General features: G+C 40.9%; 1 protein-coding gene across 21 annotated transcripts in view; it reads right to left on the bottom strand.

Moving 5' to 3' along the window:
• The window catches only part of Kif21a (kinesin family member 21A), a 115741-nt gene that overhangs the window by 57840 nt on the left and 38255 nt on the right, over positions 1-19646 (bottom strand). For all 21 annotated transcript variants that reach the window (XM_060388797.1, XM_060388798.1, XM_060388801.1 and 18 more), the window contains exons 2-3: positions 365-587; positions 62-244 (exon numbers count right to left, since the gene is read on the bottom strand). In XM_060388797.1, coding sequence (XP_060244780.1) covers positions 62-244; positions 365-587 — 406 coding nt within the window. The remainder of the gene's footprint in view (positions 1-61; positions 245-364; positions 588-19646) is intronic.

Here is a 19646-nt window from a genome sequence, read left to right as displayed (position 1 = left end):
AAATTAGAAGGATCTGGTGTTACAGGTGAAATTTAAAGAAAATTAACAGTGAATCTCCTACCTCTAAGAACTGGGCATTCACTTTGAATTCAGGAGGAGGGGCCCCATTTTTAATCGCGGCGGTCTTTTTTTCTTCAATGCTCCTGAAAAGGTGTTTAACAGCGCGAGAAATGATACCCTGCTCTTCTTCCATGATGTTAACATCAAATCCTGTTCCCATTGTGTAAGTTTTCCCAGCTCCAGTCTGAACAAAAGAACAGGAGAAAAAAAATAAATAAATGACTGTTCATATTAACATGGCCATGAGACGCAAAACAGAAATGCAACTGAATTATAACTCCCATGAAAATAATAAAGTGTTTACTTGTCCATATGCAAAAACTGTAGCATTGTATCCTTCAAAACAGCCTTCAATGAGCTTCTCAATGCACTGAGTGTAGATCTGCTCCTGCTGGGAGTCGATGTCAAACACGTAGTCAAAGGTAAAGGCCTTATCTTTCCCCAGGAAGACCTGAGGCTCTCCTGGCGTGACCGACGTGCAGATATGGCAGCCTTCAATCTTTTCTTTGGCAAGCTGTGGTCTTATTCTGTGAAAAAAAAAAAAATGACCAGAAATAATGTAAGCGGGCAAACTCAGTCCTCAGAAAAATAGAGACTTGAGTTCTTGGCCAAAATAAATAAATAAATAAATCGTCCTCCGCTGAATTAAGTTCAGTATTTAAAATGATTTGCCTAACAACACCAACGGGTTATGTAGTCACCCCCAAAATAATGAAAAGGAGTATTAAGTTTTTCTTAAAATTAAATCCTTATTGGGTAAATACTTTTCATTAGTCAGTCAAATATACTCTGCCACCCAGTTGCTCCTCTTCTCTTTACTTCCAATGATCAGCATAAAAACACAATATTACAGAATATTCAACCTTGATGCCCTAGTGCCCTTGACTCACATTTTCCAACTCTTCACCAGAGGTTTCTGAACACATATGACCATGACTTATGGAGTCTAGATCTGTTAAAGTATATTTCCACAATACACACATAAATCTAGGTAATCATTTGTTAATGATATGAATGTGTATACAACTTTACTGTTTGGTCATATAGTATATGAGAGTAACTGGGTGAAAAGAAACAGCTTAAGAAGAAAAGGGGCATGGGAGAGGGCATCTGAGGAGAGGAACAAATGTGAATAAAAAGTCTAATAACACATGGTATAAAAAGAAGATGCCAGCTGGGCTTGGTGATGCATGCCTGTAATCCCAGCATTCAGGAGGCAGAGGCAGGCAGATCTCTGTGAGTTCGAGGCCAGCCTGGTATAGAAAGCAAGTCTAGGACAGCCAGGGCTACACAGAGAAACCCTGTCTTGAAAAAAAAAAAAGATGAAGATGCCATGACAAAGCCTGTCTCTCTGTATGCTAACAAAAAAAAAATATTTTAAAAAAGTAATAAATTTGTGAAACAGCCCATGGTAAAAGCACATTTGACTTCTGTTCCATGTGTTCTGAATAAGCAATCTTTCTCAAAGATTGCTCCTCTTGTTTCTAAACAGCTCCTTTCCTATTTCAGTCAGCTGCAAGAAAGAAATCAGAGGTTGAGAGCTCTGCTTGCTCCAGAGGTCCTGAGTTCAATTCCCAGCAACCACATGGTGGCTCACAACCATCTATAATTAGATCTGGTGCCCTCTTCTGGCCTGCAGGAACACATGCAGACAGAACATTGTATACATAATAAATCTTAAAATAAATAAATTAATTAAAAATAAATTAAAAAATAAAAGAAAGAAAGAAATTATATCACAGCCCAGCTGTCTTTGGAAATGCTGGTTGTTGTGGAGACAGAAACAGAATAGCCAGAAGTACTGCAAGGGAATATCAGTTCCATCCTCTTCCTTATTCCACCCATCTAATCTAGCTCAGGAGCTACTACTTATTCCTGAAATAGCTCTTCAGTCCACCACGTTCTCTCTCACCCTTCACACTGCCCTAATTAAGGCCCTCACCATCTCTTACTGAAAATATTACATTGCTCTTACTCTCAAAGCCTCCACCCATTCTTGCCCCCAGAAGCCGGTTCTGCACAAGGCGTATTGATACTGGTAAGACAAGTGACTCAGGGAGTCACCAAATGCCACTTCTGCTTTGCCATGCTACTCCTTTGCATTGAAAGAGGATTTCCACTGAATAGTGTTTTCATCCTTTCACGAAGAAGCTGGACTCTTTTTGCTTCTGTGACTTCAGATCCATATTGCCTTTCCCTGAACACTCCTCTCCACCCTTTCAATTCCCGGCTACTTTGCCAAACTGAGCCTCTCATTTCCAATCTCCATTCAGGTACCAACTAATCTGTACACTCAGATGACCTCTTTGCCCTCTTGCCCTCCAGCACAAAGTCATATCTATCTCAGTATGCTCTCTCTCCTGGAGTCCACCTCATTAACGCCAGGTCCCTGGTCTCTATAGGCTCCTCTGAGAACATAATGAATTCTTTGTGAAAGAACAAAGGTGCAACCATATAATGGAACAGCACCGGGACTCTCCTTTGAAATCAGCTACTTGATTTTAAGTAAATTATTACAACCATAAGCTGATGTACTGGATTCTTTGCTTTCAGATTTGTTTCGACATAACTAAGGAAAATTAGGAGTCATTTGAATTGCAGATGTGCCAGCCAATTTTAGAACGCCACTGTCATTCTGTCCTTACATTGACCTCCTAACCTACACTCATCTGATCACTACCCTTTGCTAACAGAAGGGTGGATCTGTTTAAAATACAGATGAAACCCCGTTCCACTCATTTGCATGGGTGGAGAAGAAAGCATGGTTTTAGTTGCCAAAAGACATGCTCGCTGAACTCTTTTTCTCTCAGACACAGGCAAAGGCAGTTTCTGAGATGGTCTTCCATGACACAAAGAAGTAGGCACCTTCTTCGAAGCTTCCCTATGTAATTCTCTTTTGAAAGCTTCTTCAAAAATTAGTCTTTTAAGGTGGCCAAATTCCTAATCACATCTGGGTGAAAAGCCCAAGCCAATCCATTGTTTCTAAAGAGAAGAACTTAAGATGTATGTAGCTACAAACTACAGTATTGAAACTGCCTGAGAATTAGACAAGAAAAAAAAAATTGCCAATCCTTACAAAAGAAAATAAGAAGATTCTGAGATTTGCCTCTGCATATTTCCAAACTTTATTTCTCAGTCGCTTTATGTTTAGTATCACATCATTAGGCATACTCAGCTCAGCCCAAGACTGTGCTCTACATTTTGTAATACAAACACTTTGGCTAAAATAAAAAAAAAAAATCCTTCAAGTTTTGAATATCTATAGTCATACAAATAAATATACTTCAAGTGGCTTCTTAAAAAATTGTATAAAACAAATGGCATTAACTATTTAGAATAAGATAGTCTAATACTGTATATTCAAACTATATTGGTAAACTATATATAACATAAATAATTATAGATTGCTTATCTATAATTATATCTATACATCTAAACTATTATAAATATATAATTACACATATAATTATGCCACATATATAATTATAAAGTACTGAAAACTATAATTTGTTGTAAGTAGGTTGACAGTGTGAAGGGGAACACGACACAAGCTTCTGGATTTTCAGGTGAAGAAACAGGAACAGGCACAGTGCTCCTTTCAGTGCTCCTCTCCAGTGTTCCTCTCCAGTGTTCCTCTCCGTGTGCACCTGTCCTTTAACACGGAGCAGCGTCTCTTATTCGTGCATGAAACTGAACGTGTTCTGACAGAATGCAGGTCATCTTATCTCTCTACTCTTGGAGAGCCGTTTCTAGGCCGAATGTGGTGGTGTATGCCTTTAATTGCAGCAGATGACAGGGGATGGTGGATCTCTGTGACTTCCAGCCCAGCCTGGTCTCCATAGCATGTTCCTGGATGCCCAGAGATGCATTACAAAAGCCTAACTAAGAAATAAACTAACAAACAAATAGATCAGTAAGAAATGTGATTGGATCTATAACTTCATATTTTTTTTTCAAACCTCTACTTCAACTGGCTGTTGTGAAATCCTTGTTTTCTAAATTCCAGTTACATAACCAATTGCGCAAACTACCTATGAAAGTCAGTCTTTGCCAGAAGAACGTCCACATTCAGCTTAAGCTCTAACAAGTTCTTAATCTGGATTCTTCCTCCATTTCTCTGTCTACAGCGAGTCATTCTGAGCTGCTGTAAACCTTCTGTCACTGCTAGGTCCATATTACACATGCGATTTGATCTCTATCCGGAATGTTGATCCCCTATTTATCTGCAAACTCTAATCGTTCGCAGACTCGCAGACTTCGACAGCCTGTCCCTTTCTGCAAGCTGCATCGTTAACACTCACAGACACCTGTTCGAGATTTTAATATAGTGTATATCAAGCTGAGTTACTGTTTCTCCAGTAACGAGTCTCTGAACGATAAAGAATATATCTCATAAATGCATAACATGGAGTGACTGCACAGATGTTTCCTAGTGGACTCACGCTACACCAGCTAAAAAGAGTCAGGTTCAATACTGTGCGCTGTCCCTGCTCTGTTGTAGCTCATTTTTGAACAGTGTCCAGTGATGCTCTATCTCTAATCTGCTATAAGCTATAAGAGGAAGAGCCTAATTTAGTATTTCTAAGGCTCAATACAGGCTCAAGTTATATTTTAATTAATCAAGAAGACAAATGTTTTCTGTGTCAACCCCTTAAAGATAGCTATAAACTACATTTTTTTTTTCCTGCTACACAGTACACCCATCATTAGTTATACTACTATTTCCTTCATTCATTGTAAACTCCGGCACAATATAGTCCATGTTCTGGTGGCCCCTGGGGAAAATGACTATTGACTCTAGTGGTGCCATCAGGAACTCCCAAGACATTCTGAGACCGAATCTAGTAAGTTTGTTGAAATTGTGCCTTGCTTCCTGGTTTTTGCCTTCACAAAAACCAAACTATTTTTTTCCAGCTGAATATACCAACCAAGCCAAGAGACCTAGTTTCAAAATAAACTGGTGTAAACAGATAAACACACTTTACAAGAAAGACTCATACTTGCTATTTGTTAAGCTAACGTTTCAGGAAAGAAAGGCAGCAGATTCAAGCCTGCAGTTCAAGCCTGCCACATGATTATCAGCAAGGTATGGAGGGACCTCAGCATCGCTGCCCACAATGCAAGTCCCTGACTGCTCTCTTGTGGGTCATCTCTCAAATCCTGCAGGGAGGGAGCATCTATCAAAGGTTGCTTTGCTCCTGCTTCCCATGTATGCACTGAATTCCCAGGCCCTCCTGGGAAGTTTCTCGGGACCCTGTGTGCACAGCAGCCATGGAGAGGGAGCATCTGCACTGCATCTAGTGGATCAGGAGGGAATGAGAAACCGGCTTAAGAGACGTAGACGGCAGTACTGACAGCAGCGTGAGTGAGAAACGACTCAGCCTCCAACCCAAGGACTGCATCTTCTGCCACTGCTCAAGAACTGTATAAAAGCTAGCTCGCCGCCTTGTGAGCAGATATCAAACATCAAACTCTTGTAGGTCTTTACACAGTGACTTTGGGCACACTCCTCTCTCAGCCTCAATTAACCCACCCATAAAGCACGTATGAGATATCACTGCCAAATCCACATTGTGGCACCTTGAACAAATGAGACTGTGTGGCCATGAATGCCTAGGTAGGTATAAAGTGTCGGCACGGTTACTACTGGGCCACTGGAAAGTTCCCTAAGCCACTTTCCCCTCCAGGAAGCATAATATCTTAAATGAGTTTGAGTCTTTCACAAAAAAAAGGGTGATTGACTTTTTGTCTCCTTTAACTATTGCTTTATTCATTCATTCATTCATTCATCTATCTATCTATCTATCTATTTTTCTATTTATTTATTTTTAGGTTTTCAAGACAAGGTTTCTCTGTACAGCCTTGGCTATCCTGGACTCACTTTGTAGACCAGGCTGGCCTCGAACTCCCAGCGATCTACCTGTCTCTGCCTCCTAGAGTGCTGGGATTACAGGCGTGGGTTATCACGCCGTGCTTTAACTTTTTTTTTTTTTTAAAGCACAGTTTGAACGTCCTTAGTGAGGAATCTAACTGTGAAACTGCTTCTCTATGTATATGTAAATACAGGGGTTTGATATTTGAACATTACCTGCCTCTCTATGTATACAGGCATACATACAACTGTGTTTATACATAACACTAAACAAAGATAATCAAGTCAAGCATTTTATACCTTCACTTGAAAAGCCACAACTCCAAAATTATTTTCTCACAATAATGATTAATCAAGTCTTATCCACACCATCATTTGTGTCAGTATGAGATAAAAGAACATTTTTGTGTATACTTGTGTGTGTGTGTGTGTGTGCGCGCACATGCGCGCGCACGTGTGTGCGCGTGTATACCACATGTGTGTGGGTGCCTGCAAGGGCCAGAAGAGGATGCCAGGTCCCAGAGCTGGGGTGATAGGAGGTTGCAAGCCACTTCTTATGGCTTCTGGAAGCTCAGCTCGGGTGCTCTACAACAGCAACTAGTTCTCATAAACACAGAGTCACACCTCCAGCCCTATTAGGAATTTTATGACTTTTATTTTTAAATTCAATGGCAATTTCAGATACGTCTCTAATGACCTTGGTCATCTTCACACACATCCCCATTCCCTTCTCTCATGCCTTCCCTCTCCCACTGAAACCCTCTTCCCAACCAGTCTCCCACTATGTTCAAACAGGCTGTGTGTGTGAGAAGGAGAGAGAAAGACAGACAGACAAAAAGAGACAGAAAGACAAGACAGAGAAGAGGGGGCGTGTTGCTGGAAACAGAACTCAGAGCCTGTTGCACATAGAGCAAGAACACTACGCAATTTAGCTACAAGATGAGGGTTCTCGCCCATCATTACTATCATTTTTCTCTCCCTCTAGAGCCAATAAGAGAACCTCGTTCAGAAAGGAACAGAATGCCCTAGATAACTAGTTTGGTTTAAAGGTGAACTGTAATTATTATGGTACAGTAGGTCCTTATACTGAATTGTGTGACTTAAATGCTAAAGACTGGAATATTAGTGGACTGTAGGTACTGCAGAAATGCCTGCTAAGAAAGAATAAGTAATAACATGCTAATAACGTAAGTAATAACATGGAATTTATAGCATCCTGTTGTGTATGCAGGAACCTGTATTTCTTTCCAAAATTAGACAAGTAGCACTAATATTAACACAAGTACAAGGATGCAGATGATCAAACCTGTATTTTCAAAGGCATTAGACGTTCTCTGACACTATCACCTCTCCAATTCCAAGGGATAACGTTCTTTTTTTTGTTTTTTGTTTTTTTTTTCGAATTGACTTTAAGATATTCTCCAAGAAAGAAGAGAACCAGCATACAGACACTGTTGGCCACTGTTGATCCCTTACCATGTTAGAAAAAGCACTGTTGCCCCTGATCCAGTGTCATGAGTGCTGTGAGCTTCCTGTGGCCTGCAAGTCTTTGTCAACACTGTTTCGCTTTGTTTTCCTGCCAGAGTTATTTTGATCTCATCGCCATGCCGCAGTGGCAGTTTTCTAGTTCACTCAATAAACCTGACCTGATTCCCGCTCTGTGAGGCTCTTTTGCTCACACCTATTTGTAACCTGCTCTTCCGGAACCTCCGCACACCGCTGCTCTTCCAGTGCCCTGTCCCTACCAGATCCTCAGCACTGACGCTTGCTTGTCTTTCTTACCCCTGCTGCTGTGCTGCGTGAGCAAGAACACTGGCTACTACTTACTGGTTTTCCGTCTGCTTCTTAGTGTGAATTATTTCTTCTTTATTTTTAATTTTTTAAAAGTTAGGACAGCTATTATTTTGTCATAGTATCAAGCCCCTGAGATTTCTGGTCCTCTTTTAAACCTTCTCTGGTCTGTTGTAGTAAATAGATACCACATCAAGGCAACCTCTATCCTGCTAAAGGCCTCTAGCCTTTAACCTTCTACTATCTGTTTTAGACGTTCCTAAAACACTATAGGAACTATAAGAACCTTTTCCCTCTTGTTTCCTGAGAGACAAGACGCTGCAGACATACGAAAGGCACCAGTGGCTCACACCTGTAATGTCAGCCAGCACTCGGGAGGTAGAAGCAGGAAGATGCAGAGCTCAAGGTCAGTCTCAGTTACGTGGCAGCAAGTAGAAGGCCAGCCTGGAGCAGAGAAAACTATTTCAAACAAAATAAAACAAACCACCTCGGTCCATTACAATTGTACATGGAGTTTCAAAAATCCTCTTGTAAAGTTATAAATGAAATTATACATGCGTCTGAGAGATAAGAGTATCTTTTTATACTGCCTAATAATGCTATCTTTTGATTAGATAATTTCTTTACAAGAAAACTGATATGACTCTATAAGAATAACAGGGAAAGGCAAAGAATGCACGTGGCTCCATACACATGGAAAGGCAGCAATGGAAGATTCTTCCCAAAGCTTCCCGAAAGAATGCAACCTTGCCAACCCACTTTTGGACTTTGATCTCTAGGAAAGGAATCTCTGTGTTCTTTAAAGCCACTGTCCTTGTGACAACTTGTTACAATAGTAAAGGAAACTTACACTTGACCTCCAGCTTCATATGACCAGGTAGTGGGTGCCTAAAAACGTAAGGCATCGTTACAACCATCTTACAATCTACTGTTCAAACTAGGTCACTTCTGAAGGAGAAAAGGACACTAATAGTAACCATTCCAAGGTAACAGTCACAAATTAGGACCATCCCGGGTACACTGTAATGTATCCTCAGTTTGCTCATGAGGAATAGCAGATAATCCTATAAGATTGTGGAGATGCCCATTTCAGTCAGAAAGAGGGGGAACTTACAGACAATCAGCACAGCAGAAACAGCCTGAAGCCACGGAGGGAGTGCCGAGCATAGCTCCTGACAACGGGTAGAACAGTTCTATTCTCAGGCCTGGCCCCAGGAAGGAATCCCTGGTAAGCTCAATGTGTTCGCTTTGTCCTCAGTACACATTAATTCAGATTCCCAGGTCCCAGCCAAACATGTTAAATCAGAATTTCCAGAGGTGGGGCCCAGAGTCTATATTGTTAGTTAGCTCTCCAAATGGCTCCAACACACTGACAGGCCCACACCAAACTACCACAGCACCGAGGAGCAGCAATGCGTGGAAGAAGACGCTGACCCCACCTGTTAGGATGCTCTGTCCGCACCCCCAAAGCAAGGCCACTTCTTCCGGTGTTATGTTTTCTATTACATACAATACAATCTTAGTGGGGCTGAAGAGGTAGCTCAGCAGTTAGGAGTACCCTGGAAAAGGAGCTGGGTTCAGTTATAAGCATCCACATGGTGAGACGTGACATCCTCTTCTGGCCTCTGTGGGCACTGCACCCACACAAACATGTATGCAAGCATGACATTAGTATGCATATAATAAAAACAAATAAATCTCTAGAAAATTGACCTTATACTGTGGCCAATATGTCTCAAGCAACAAGGTGGATGTCTTCTGAGGAATCCATCCAATGTTGTCCTCTGGCCCCCATACCCACACACGTACCTTATACCCAGGAACAAACACACACACACACACACACACACACACACACACACACACACACACACAGGTGCACACACACACATCACACACCACACACACACAATCACACCACACGCCCACCTGAAACACACACCCACACATAACCACACATACCACACCACACCACACCACACACACACATACACACACACATACACACACACATCTTCATATTGAAGTGACTCGAAAAACAGATATAACCTACTTCTATTAAAGGCATAAATCATGTTGGCACACTCTTAATTTCCCAAATCACTGTGTATTTAATTATGTTAAAGATATGTTATTAGAGATATTTCTAAGAGGTACAGTACGCTAGCATAATTTTTACATTATTTTTGTATTGCATTGGATTCACACACACACACACACACACACAAAAGCAAGTCCTGGCATCTTGCTGACTGTAATGAGGAAGACCTGACCTGAAGAATATCAATAAGACACAGGAACAAGTCAATTTTTGTTAAATAATAATAATTTTCAAAAGTCTCCTACACAATTAGAATACCATGTTTTTAAAGATGTGCACAGACTGTGCGACAGCACGTGAAGGGAAATTTCCTTTCAATAAAACCAACTTTTCAATAGCTAACCTTCCACAGAGTTGCTTTGTGTTTCAGATTGTTTGCCAAGAAGAAAGCCAGGCGTTCTGATGAGTCTTGCCTATTTAATCTGGCCCATTACCTTTAAAATGCCTATTGCCATTGAAATGTACTCAGAATTCAAAGTGAAAGGAAAATGAGCAAGGCAGCTTTCCCTCTCAGACTTTTTAGCTCATGAATGTTCTAAAGAAACATTAGAGAATGGAGTATCTTTGATAAATGCGCTGAATCTTTTTTTCTGAATTAAAGATCTGGGGAAACAGATAATGTCTTCCATTAGCTCTGTCACTAAAGGTCAGATCTGAGACTTAGACACTGAGTAAAAATTCCATTAGAGGTTTTGTCTTGTTTTGCTTTTTGACACTAAGTGCCATCTAAAGCCATTAGCTTCCCCTTAGAAAATGTGACTCTAAGGGTTCTTGCCTTATCAACAAAATGGTGAGCTAAATTAGATTTGAGGTCAACTCTAAGAATAAATTGTTTCCAGAAAACGGGAAAAAACAAAAACTTCCCAGAATCGATTCCATTTAAAAAACTATTAATCCTTTATCTTTATACTACTGTGCTAGGTAATATAGGAAAAATAAAGAATAAACTTCAAGTTCCTACCACCTGGAGCTTTGTTATATCATATAAGAAATAAAACAACAACAACAAAAAAAAAAACATGTAATTCAACATGACACCCATCTATACAGATCACACAAGAGCTTATGACAATACACATTATGATACTGAAGACCTGGCTGATACAGAATAATCTGTAGGTAGTACTAATTCCATACTGTTTCAAAACCTTACACGGAAGGTGATCCCTTTCTTGAAGGGAAAAAAAAAATGCTTGAGAGAGGCAGGGAGAGGAAAGTGCCAAGTAGCACTTTGACGGAAGCGTTTTGAGGAAACAGAAACATAAAAAGAATCGATCAAGAAGGGTGTACCTTTTTTTCAGCTAAGAAACCTTCTGCTTATATCCCAGTCTGTTGTTTACACAGAGCCGGTGAGATGACTGACTCAGGGGGTAAAAGCCAGCACAGTGAAACACAATTTCAGCGCGGCCATTAAAAAAGTGAAGTAGCCCACTTTACATTCATCTACAGCAAATCAATCAAACCAAAACCCACATGGTTCACAAGCCGAACCCAGGCAAGGAAATGAGTTAGAACTGGAAATCTGCAGATACACCAGCTTTGGAACATGCGTGTTTTTTGGCCTCTTAACCAGCAGAACTTTTTATATTCATTTTTATTGCTATGTTACAGATTACTATAAACTTTAGACCTAAGAAAACACAGGGGTTTTTGAAAGATGGTTCGGTTGGTAAAGTGTTTGCTACCCAGGTGTAGGACTGTGTTAGATTACCCACTGCTCACATAAAGAAGCTAGGCACAGCCATGCATACCTATAAACCCCAGCATGGGAGAGACAGAGGCAAGAGGGTCACTGGAGCTCACTGGCCAGGCAGTCTAGCTGAACCGTTGAGTTCCAGATTCAGAGAAGATCCTGTCCTCCAAAACAGTGAGTGATAACGCCGGCCTCAATATGCACATATGTCCACATGCATGCACACAAGTACACACACATGAACACATACATACATACATATATATCCATCTATCCATCAATACACACACATACATACATGCATGCACACCCAAAGAAACACACATGTCAGACCTGAGTTTCTGTGTTTATGTATGTATGTGTGTATGTATATATGGGTATACATACACACACAAAGAAAACACACATGCCAGACCTGAGTTTCTACACGTCAAAAGTCACAACACTGCTAGAATTCCTGCTGTGTCTCAGCACTAGGCTCAGGGTGGTTCCTAGCTGGAGTTCAGCTCATTTAGGCTGTTGAAGAATTCAGCGGCTTATTGAGTGGAACAGAGAGCCTCATTTTCTTGTTGGCACACAATTATTCTCACCTCTTAAATGCCACTCTAACATCCAGCCTGTTGGACCTCCCACAGTGCAGCACTTGCTACAGGAGACACTCTTGCTCCAAACTGCCAAGCTTTCGTCCCCATACAAAAAAAGGACATCTCACCCCTTTGTCCTGTTCTACCAGCTACCAGCAAGCCATAGTTACTGTCTGACTGAAGTTGAGGGGATTACAGTGAGACACAGGAGGGGAAGGATAACTGCCCCGCCTAGGCGCCAGAGTCAAAACTGTTTCTCAGGGATAGAGGCAGAGAGAAACGTTTGACTCTGTCTGAAGAACCCAGTATAGTGACGGGAGAGCTGAACAAGCAGGGAAGAGGGCAGGTTGCCGCTAGCAACCGCAGCAGATACCTGCTAGTTCCTCATTAGGTGCTAAAGAATACAAATCCAATATGTAGAGTGAGTTTTGTGAGTTTTTCCCTCCAGACTGAGTGCTGCATCAATGGGAAAAGGGGAAACATTCTGCACATCCTCCTGGAATGTCAACTATACATTAGACAAGTAAGAATTTTAAACATTACGATGACGCACAGTGCTAGAACATACACACCAAATGGAGAATACAAAATGTGCACCAATTTTTTGAGATGAGACTTGAAGACTCGGAAATTTCAGGTTTAGCTATGCTTTGCACAGTTTACTTCACTGTCGTTAGAGGGATCGTGGTGTAAAAGCTGAGACTCGACGCTGTCTTGGCTCTACTCTGTACTTCATTCCTCATTAAACATTAATGAGAGGAAAAACCTCACAGGTAAAGAAATAAATTTTTAAACACATGGTTTCAAGTACAACGCACAAGCACACGCTCACCATGGTCTCTAGAAGCGAAATTGCAAATGAAGCTGTTAGAAAGGGAATTAAGCTTTCTACGTCACACAGGCAGGGGCTAACGCCTAGACTATCATGGCTTACAACTATCCTACCCGACCATAAATCTTCAATGTGGTAAAGAATTTCCTTTTCTTTATTTATTTAGGGTTCAGTTTGCTCCCATTCTTCAAAATTCAAATTTTTTGTGTCATAAAGTGCTAATCATACTCCAAAATTCAGCTTCTTAAGTTTCACTTATTTATTTTATTTTTGCTATTAATTAATTGTTTACCCAATTGCCCTGAACATCTTAGGCCTCCTTGTAGCTAGATGGTCAAGCCCGGGTTAAAACCAGCAGGATGTTCTTATGTACAAAGGATGAATCATCCCTCTCCAGAGAGCAGACTATACTGATAAACCATCTTGAACCATGTGACTAGAGCCAACAATTAAGGAACAGTGAAACAACAGAACAGGATCCGGGTCGTCAACACAATGAACCTACCAACTGTAGGCTGTTTATAAAGCACCTATCATGCAGAAGAGCAGGAGACTTCTATTTTAATGAAGCCCTTATAATTTGGCGTCTTTGTTCAGACAGCCCTAACTAACATGGACTGGAAGTAGTTGTCACCATAACATGGCAGACATAGAGGCTGAACAGCAGGCAGTGAGGAAATTGCCAGGTGAAAAGCCACTGAGCTTTGTGATATAGGAACAAAACATCCAATTACCACCTTGACCGTTATGTAACCAGTGTCAGTGCCAAGCACAGCTTCTTTCCTCAATGGGACCAGGAGAGAAGCCAAACAGGAGTCAGCATAACCTGGGAACTTAGATTCAGGTTAGCTGCAATAACATGTTCTCAAACGAGAACAGTTACATGAGACCTTAATAGTGACAGAAGAAAGAACATCACATTAAGGCATTTACCGCCTACACGGTTGGGGGACCACAGTGTCAATTACAACAAAGTGCAGGGAACTCTACTATAGGCCTCCTGATGACAGTCCTCATGTTTTGGGAACTAGCAGTCAGCTAAGACTAATTGCAAAGTGTCTACCTGACGGTTAAAAAGCTGTGAGGTGAAACACAGAGGTGGACAGTGAGTGGCTATTACGGGAACTAAAAACTGCCCAAGATAATTTGGATCTGGAGCTGCATCATCTGAATTTTCAACAAGCATGAATTTCTGTCCGGGTGTTCAGCCTTGTAGACTCTCTGCAGTTTTCTGAGAACTTCACTTTGTACTTGTCCTAGTTAGAGTTATCTTAGTTGTGATGAAATATCATGACCAAAGAAACTTGGAGAGAAAAGGGTTTATACGGTTTCCACGTCCACATTTCTGCTCAACATCCAAGACGTCAGGACAGAAACTCAATCAGGGCAGGAACCTGGAGGCGGCAGCTGATGCAGAGGCCATGGAGGGGTGCTGCTTACTGCCCTGCTCAGCCTGCTTTCTTATAGAACCCAGGTCTACCAGCACAGGGAAGGCACTACCCACAATGGGCTGAGCCTCCCCACATCAATCGCTGATTAAGAAAATGCCCTACAGGCCTGTGTACAACTGATCTTATGGAGGCATTTTCTTTAATGAGGTTGACTCCTCTTAGATCCAATCATCCTGCACAAAACTAAAGTCCAAGTGGATCAAAGACCTCAACATAAAACCAGACACACAAAACCTGTTAGAAAAAGTGGAAGAGCCTGGAACTCATTGGCACAGGAGACAACTTCCTGAACAGAACACCAACTGCACAGGCTCTAACATCAACAATCAATAAATTGGACCTCATGAAATTGAAAACCTTCTGTAAAGCAAAGGACACTGTCATCAGAACAAAATGACAGTCTACAGATTGGGAAAGGATCTTCACCAACCCTATATCTGACAGAGGGCTAATATTCAAAATATATAAAGAACTTAAGAAGTTAAACACCAACAAACCAAGTACTCTGATTAAAAAATAGTTTACAAACCTAAATGGAGAATTCTCAATAGAGGAATATCAAATGGCAGATAAACACTTAAAAGAAATATTCAATGTCCTTAGTCATCAGGGAGATACAAATCAAAATGACCCTGAGATTTCACCTTATACCCATCAGAATGGCTAAGATCAAGAACTCAGTTGACAACACATGCTGGAGAGGATGAGGAGAAAGGGGAACCCTCCTCCTTTGCTGATGGGAATGTACAACTGCTTTGGAAATCAATCTGGTGCTTTCTCAGAAAATTAGAAATAGTGCTACCTCAAGATCCAGCTATACCACTCCTAGGCATATATCCAAAATATGCAAAAGTATACAACAAGGATTTTTGTTCAACGATGTTCGTAGCAGCTCTATTCATAATAGCCAGAATCTGGAAACAACATAGATGTCCCTCAAAGGAGGAATGGATTGAAAAATTCTGGTAATTTACACAATGGAATATTATTCAGCTATTAAAAACAAGGAAATGATGAAATTTGCAAGCAAATGGTAGGTAGAAAAGATTATCTCCAGTGAGGTATCCCAGAAACAGAAAGACACACGTGGTACGTACTCACTTATAAGTGGTTATTAGACATATAATATAGGATAAACATACTAAAATCTATACTCCTAAAGAAGCTAAACAACAAGGAGGACCCTAGGGAAGATGCTCAATCCTCATTCAGAAGGACAAATGGGATAGATATCAGAAGCAGGAGAAGACAGTGAACAGGACAGGAGCATACCACAGAGGGCCTCTGAAAGACTCCACTGATTGAGGTATCAAAGCAGAGACTGAGATTCTTAGCCAAACTTTGGGCAGAGTGCAGGGAATCTTATGAAAGAAGGGGGAGATAGAAAGACCTGGAGGGGACAGGGGCTCCAAAAGGAGACAAAAAGAACCAAAAAGAACTGGGCCCTGGGGGCCCTGCAAAATAAAAAGCACATGTCCTTAGCAGTTCAGAGATCACATGGTGCTTTCTTTTCATGTCTCCAAAGCACAGAAATATGCTTTACACAGTCAAGAATTTGATATCAAAAAGCAAACGTTCTATTGTGTACAGCACAGACTTCAGAAGAGGAACATGGGGTATCAGTTCATAAAGAATGTGTCCGATGGCACATTTGGATGTCCCAATTGGCAATAAAAACTGGTTTCTACACATCTTTTTCCACTGAGGTCTGCCTGCCATTGCCCCAACCATAAAACCCCCAAAAGCCAAATAATATTTTTAAGCAATTTAAAAGGCATAAACGAATTTTGGAGGGTTAAGATACATTTATTCAAACTGGATGGCATTTCTGCGGCCTGTCAGCTTCCTAGACTATGGCCCATCCTCTGCTGAAAGTGTATTCCCACCCACTACTCATGTTAGAATAATTCTTTAAATTTTTTAATTCACTGCACTTCATTTTTACTTTGCCTCCATATTTTGAAAGGTTATAAGCGGTTTTCACCTTCTGCCCCTAGGTTTTATGTTTTCATATCTTCCTTCTCTCCCCACTACTACCTTATCACTGCACACTTTCTCTTTGGCTGATATACTTGCCATTCTCCCACTCAAACCGATCTGCGTTTTATGAGACTGTAAATGAATTGCTAATTCATCTTTGTTTCTCCTCTCCCATACACTGGCCGCTCGTACCTGACACCATTATTCCTACCCAGCATGCCCTTAGAAGGATAAAGAATGAGAGTGAGTGCAAGCTACTTAGAGAAAGATCACATGCGTACTCTCCCACTTGTGGAATCCACTTTCTATGCAACCCTTACAAAGCATGGCTGACTACTCAGAACATCCTACACCATTTTTGTATTTGTAGATGATTTAAGTAACAGCCTTTGAAATAACTTTTCTTTACTTGAGGTTTACAACATAGTTATGAGAAATATGTAGTATAACTATTAGTATGTAATAAACAATAGAGGTCCGTTCTAATAGGAAACACATGAAAAGCCCCACTCTACAGTGGAAGGCAAGAAGATTTTCTTTTTTTAAAGGTAGTTCTTGAAGGCTGGGAGGTTTCTTCAATGGTTAAAAGCACATTCTGCTCTTGCAGAGGACCCAGCTTTCACATCCAGCACCTACGTGGCAGCTCACCACTGTCTGTAGTCCCATTCCAGGGCATCCAATGATGTCTTCCGAGCGCTGTGTGCACCAGACACATACACACATGTAGCAAACAGTCATACACTCAAATAAAAACACATAAATCTTTTAAAAAGTAATTCAAAGTAGTTCTTACTAAAGAGAGTAGAAGATATCCCCCCACATACACGCACACAAAAGACAAAGAGCCTTATTATACCACATAACTGTGGGCTGTGTTTCATTTACACCATGAAATTTCATGTATGATTTGTGTTATATGAATTTGTTACATTAAATGAACTTCACGTATAACATGATTTATGATGCACGTTATATCATTTAAAAATTAACAAAAAGTTATGTATGTAAAGTAAGAAAGTTTTGAGTATCTAGACCATAAAACTTATTCATTAAAAACTGAGGGCTGGCAGAGCATGGTGGCACACACTTTTAATCCCAACATTCAAGAGGAAGAGGCAGAGACAGGGTGGGTTTCTGCGTTCCAGGCCAGCCTGGTCTACAAAGTGAGTCCAGGACAGCAAGGGCTACACATAGAAACCCTGTCTTGAAAAACAGAACAAAACAAAACAAAACTCTGAGGGCTGGGCATGGTGAAATATGCTTTTAATCCCAGCACTCAGGAGGCAGAAGGAGGCAAATCTCTTGGAATTCAAGGCTAGCCTGGCCTACATAGCAAGTTCCAGGCAAGCCAGGGCTTTAAAATTTTTATTTTTATTTACATGTGTGTTTAGAGTCACATGTGTGCAAGTGCCAGAGAAAGCCAGAGAAGCAAATCTGATCCCCTGGAGCTGGAGTCACCGGCAACTGTGAGATCTTCAATGTGGAGGCTGGCAACCAAAGATTGATCCTCTGCGGGAGCAACAAGCACCCCTAACAACTGAGTCCTGGCCTGGCTGCTTTAAAGGCATGAAGACCTGTACGTGGCAGAACCAAATGAGATGATAAATGGTACTGATGAAAAACACAAGACTTATGATTCATTAAGTGTGTATTACACAAGCAATCATTTTACACATAACTCTTTTCAAGCTGGACAGCAGTCTGAAGTAGATATTATTCTTCACTATTGTAAACATGAGAAAAGTAATATACAAACTACTAAAAGCCAGAACTCAAGTCAACACACAGCTCTTCTTCAACACCTATAACCTTCTCTAGGTCACAGTCCTAGCCTGGCTGCAGTCCTCACCATGGCAATAGTGTGGTTGAGTAGCTATCATTGTAATAATAGAGTATAATTATTTATTAGATTCAAGACACAGGAGTCATGGCTGGGATCTCAGTCTAATGTATGCTGACCTCATCTATGAAGCAGGGATCTGGAAGATGAGCAGCTGACACTAACTTCCTGAGCTTGAATAAAGTTCTGACAGCAAATTTCAGGAACAAATCTCAATCTCATTGATGCTGAAGTTTAGAATGTAAACAGTGAAAGTGTGAATACCAAAGGATTCATTCAGAAGTGATCAAAATTACCTTTCAATTCCTAAATTTAGATAGCTGGAGTTCAACTGATAAGAGATTTCCTCTAAAAGGTACAGAAAGATGTAAACCTTGATTTGAGTTGACAAAAGATTACGATTTAGTTGGGAAACATATCTGTATTACGAATATTAAATAACAGCGATGATGGGCTAACATAAATGCTACAAACTGAAATAATTTAAAAAAAGAGTGATAAATACGGAAATAATCACAAAAGCCAGGAAATAAGATACATAGAAATAAGGATAAGCAGGACCTTGAGGTTTTTTGTTTGTTTGTTTGTTTTTAAAGTAAATGAAGATATGTAATATACCAGTGAAAGAAGGACACAGATATTTCCAGCTAGATGGGAGTAGACACACTTTGAAAACTACAGCGGATGGTCAGACATCTGTCAGGTTTCACATTGCCCACCACACCACACATCAGTCACCATTTCTTACAGTTCCCACCACTGATACAAGTCTTGGTCCATGCCCTGGGACTACAGTCATATGCATGATGCATTTTGCTGTGCCTGAAGGAGATTCCCTGGGTTGCTTAGCATTTCCTCACAGGCTCCCTCAGAAGACCGGTTGCATTGACGAGCCAGTTACTCCTTTGTTTCTTTGTTGAATCTTGTAACTCGGCACACAACTCCTGTCAATCATTTATGCTTGCCAGGAAGCAAATGCTAAGTGTAAAGGCCAAACTGACCACAGGAGGAGCCCCCTCAGCCGGGAACAAAGAAGCAGTCGGTGCTCTTGTGGGAGCATTTGTGGCACAGTGCTCTCATATGGCCGGGCTGAGAGGATTCAGAACAGTCATTTCATTGCTCAGTGGTCAAATAAGGTTGGGCTTGTGGGAAAATATGTCCTATAAGAATGATTTTGATATCTAGATTCATCAAATGAACATTTTCACATGGAAATCTTTCAGAAATAAGTCGCACCAATAAGAATCTGCTGTGTTCGTAACTCGGTCTTGATCCTCCACGGATCTCTCAGCGCCTCCTGCTCTACGTATTTAACCATGTAATCGGTCTCAGCTCCAACCAGAGAGAGCCTATGGAACCGCACAAGACCTATGGCACCTTCACTACAGACACCTCCTACCATTACTAGACCCAAATGGAGGCCTACTCCATGGGTGGCAAGA

The sequence above is a fragment of the Meriones unguiculatus genome, chromosome 8 (genome assembly GCF_030254825.1).
Source record: "Meriones unguiculatus strain TT.TT164.6M chromosome 8, Bangor_MerUng_6.1, whole genome shotgun sequence".
Lineage (NCBI taxonomy): Eukaryota > Metazoa > Chordata > Mammalia > Rodentia > Muridae > Meriones > Meriones unguiculatus.
Note: the sequence above shows the minus strand (reverse complement) of the source record. Positions and strands in the feature narration are given on the sequence as shown.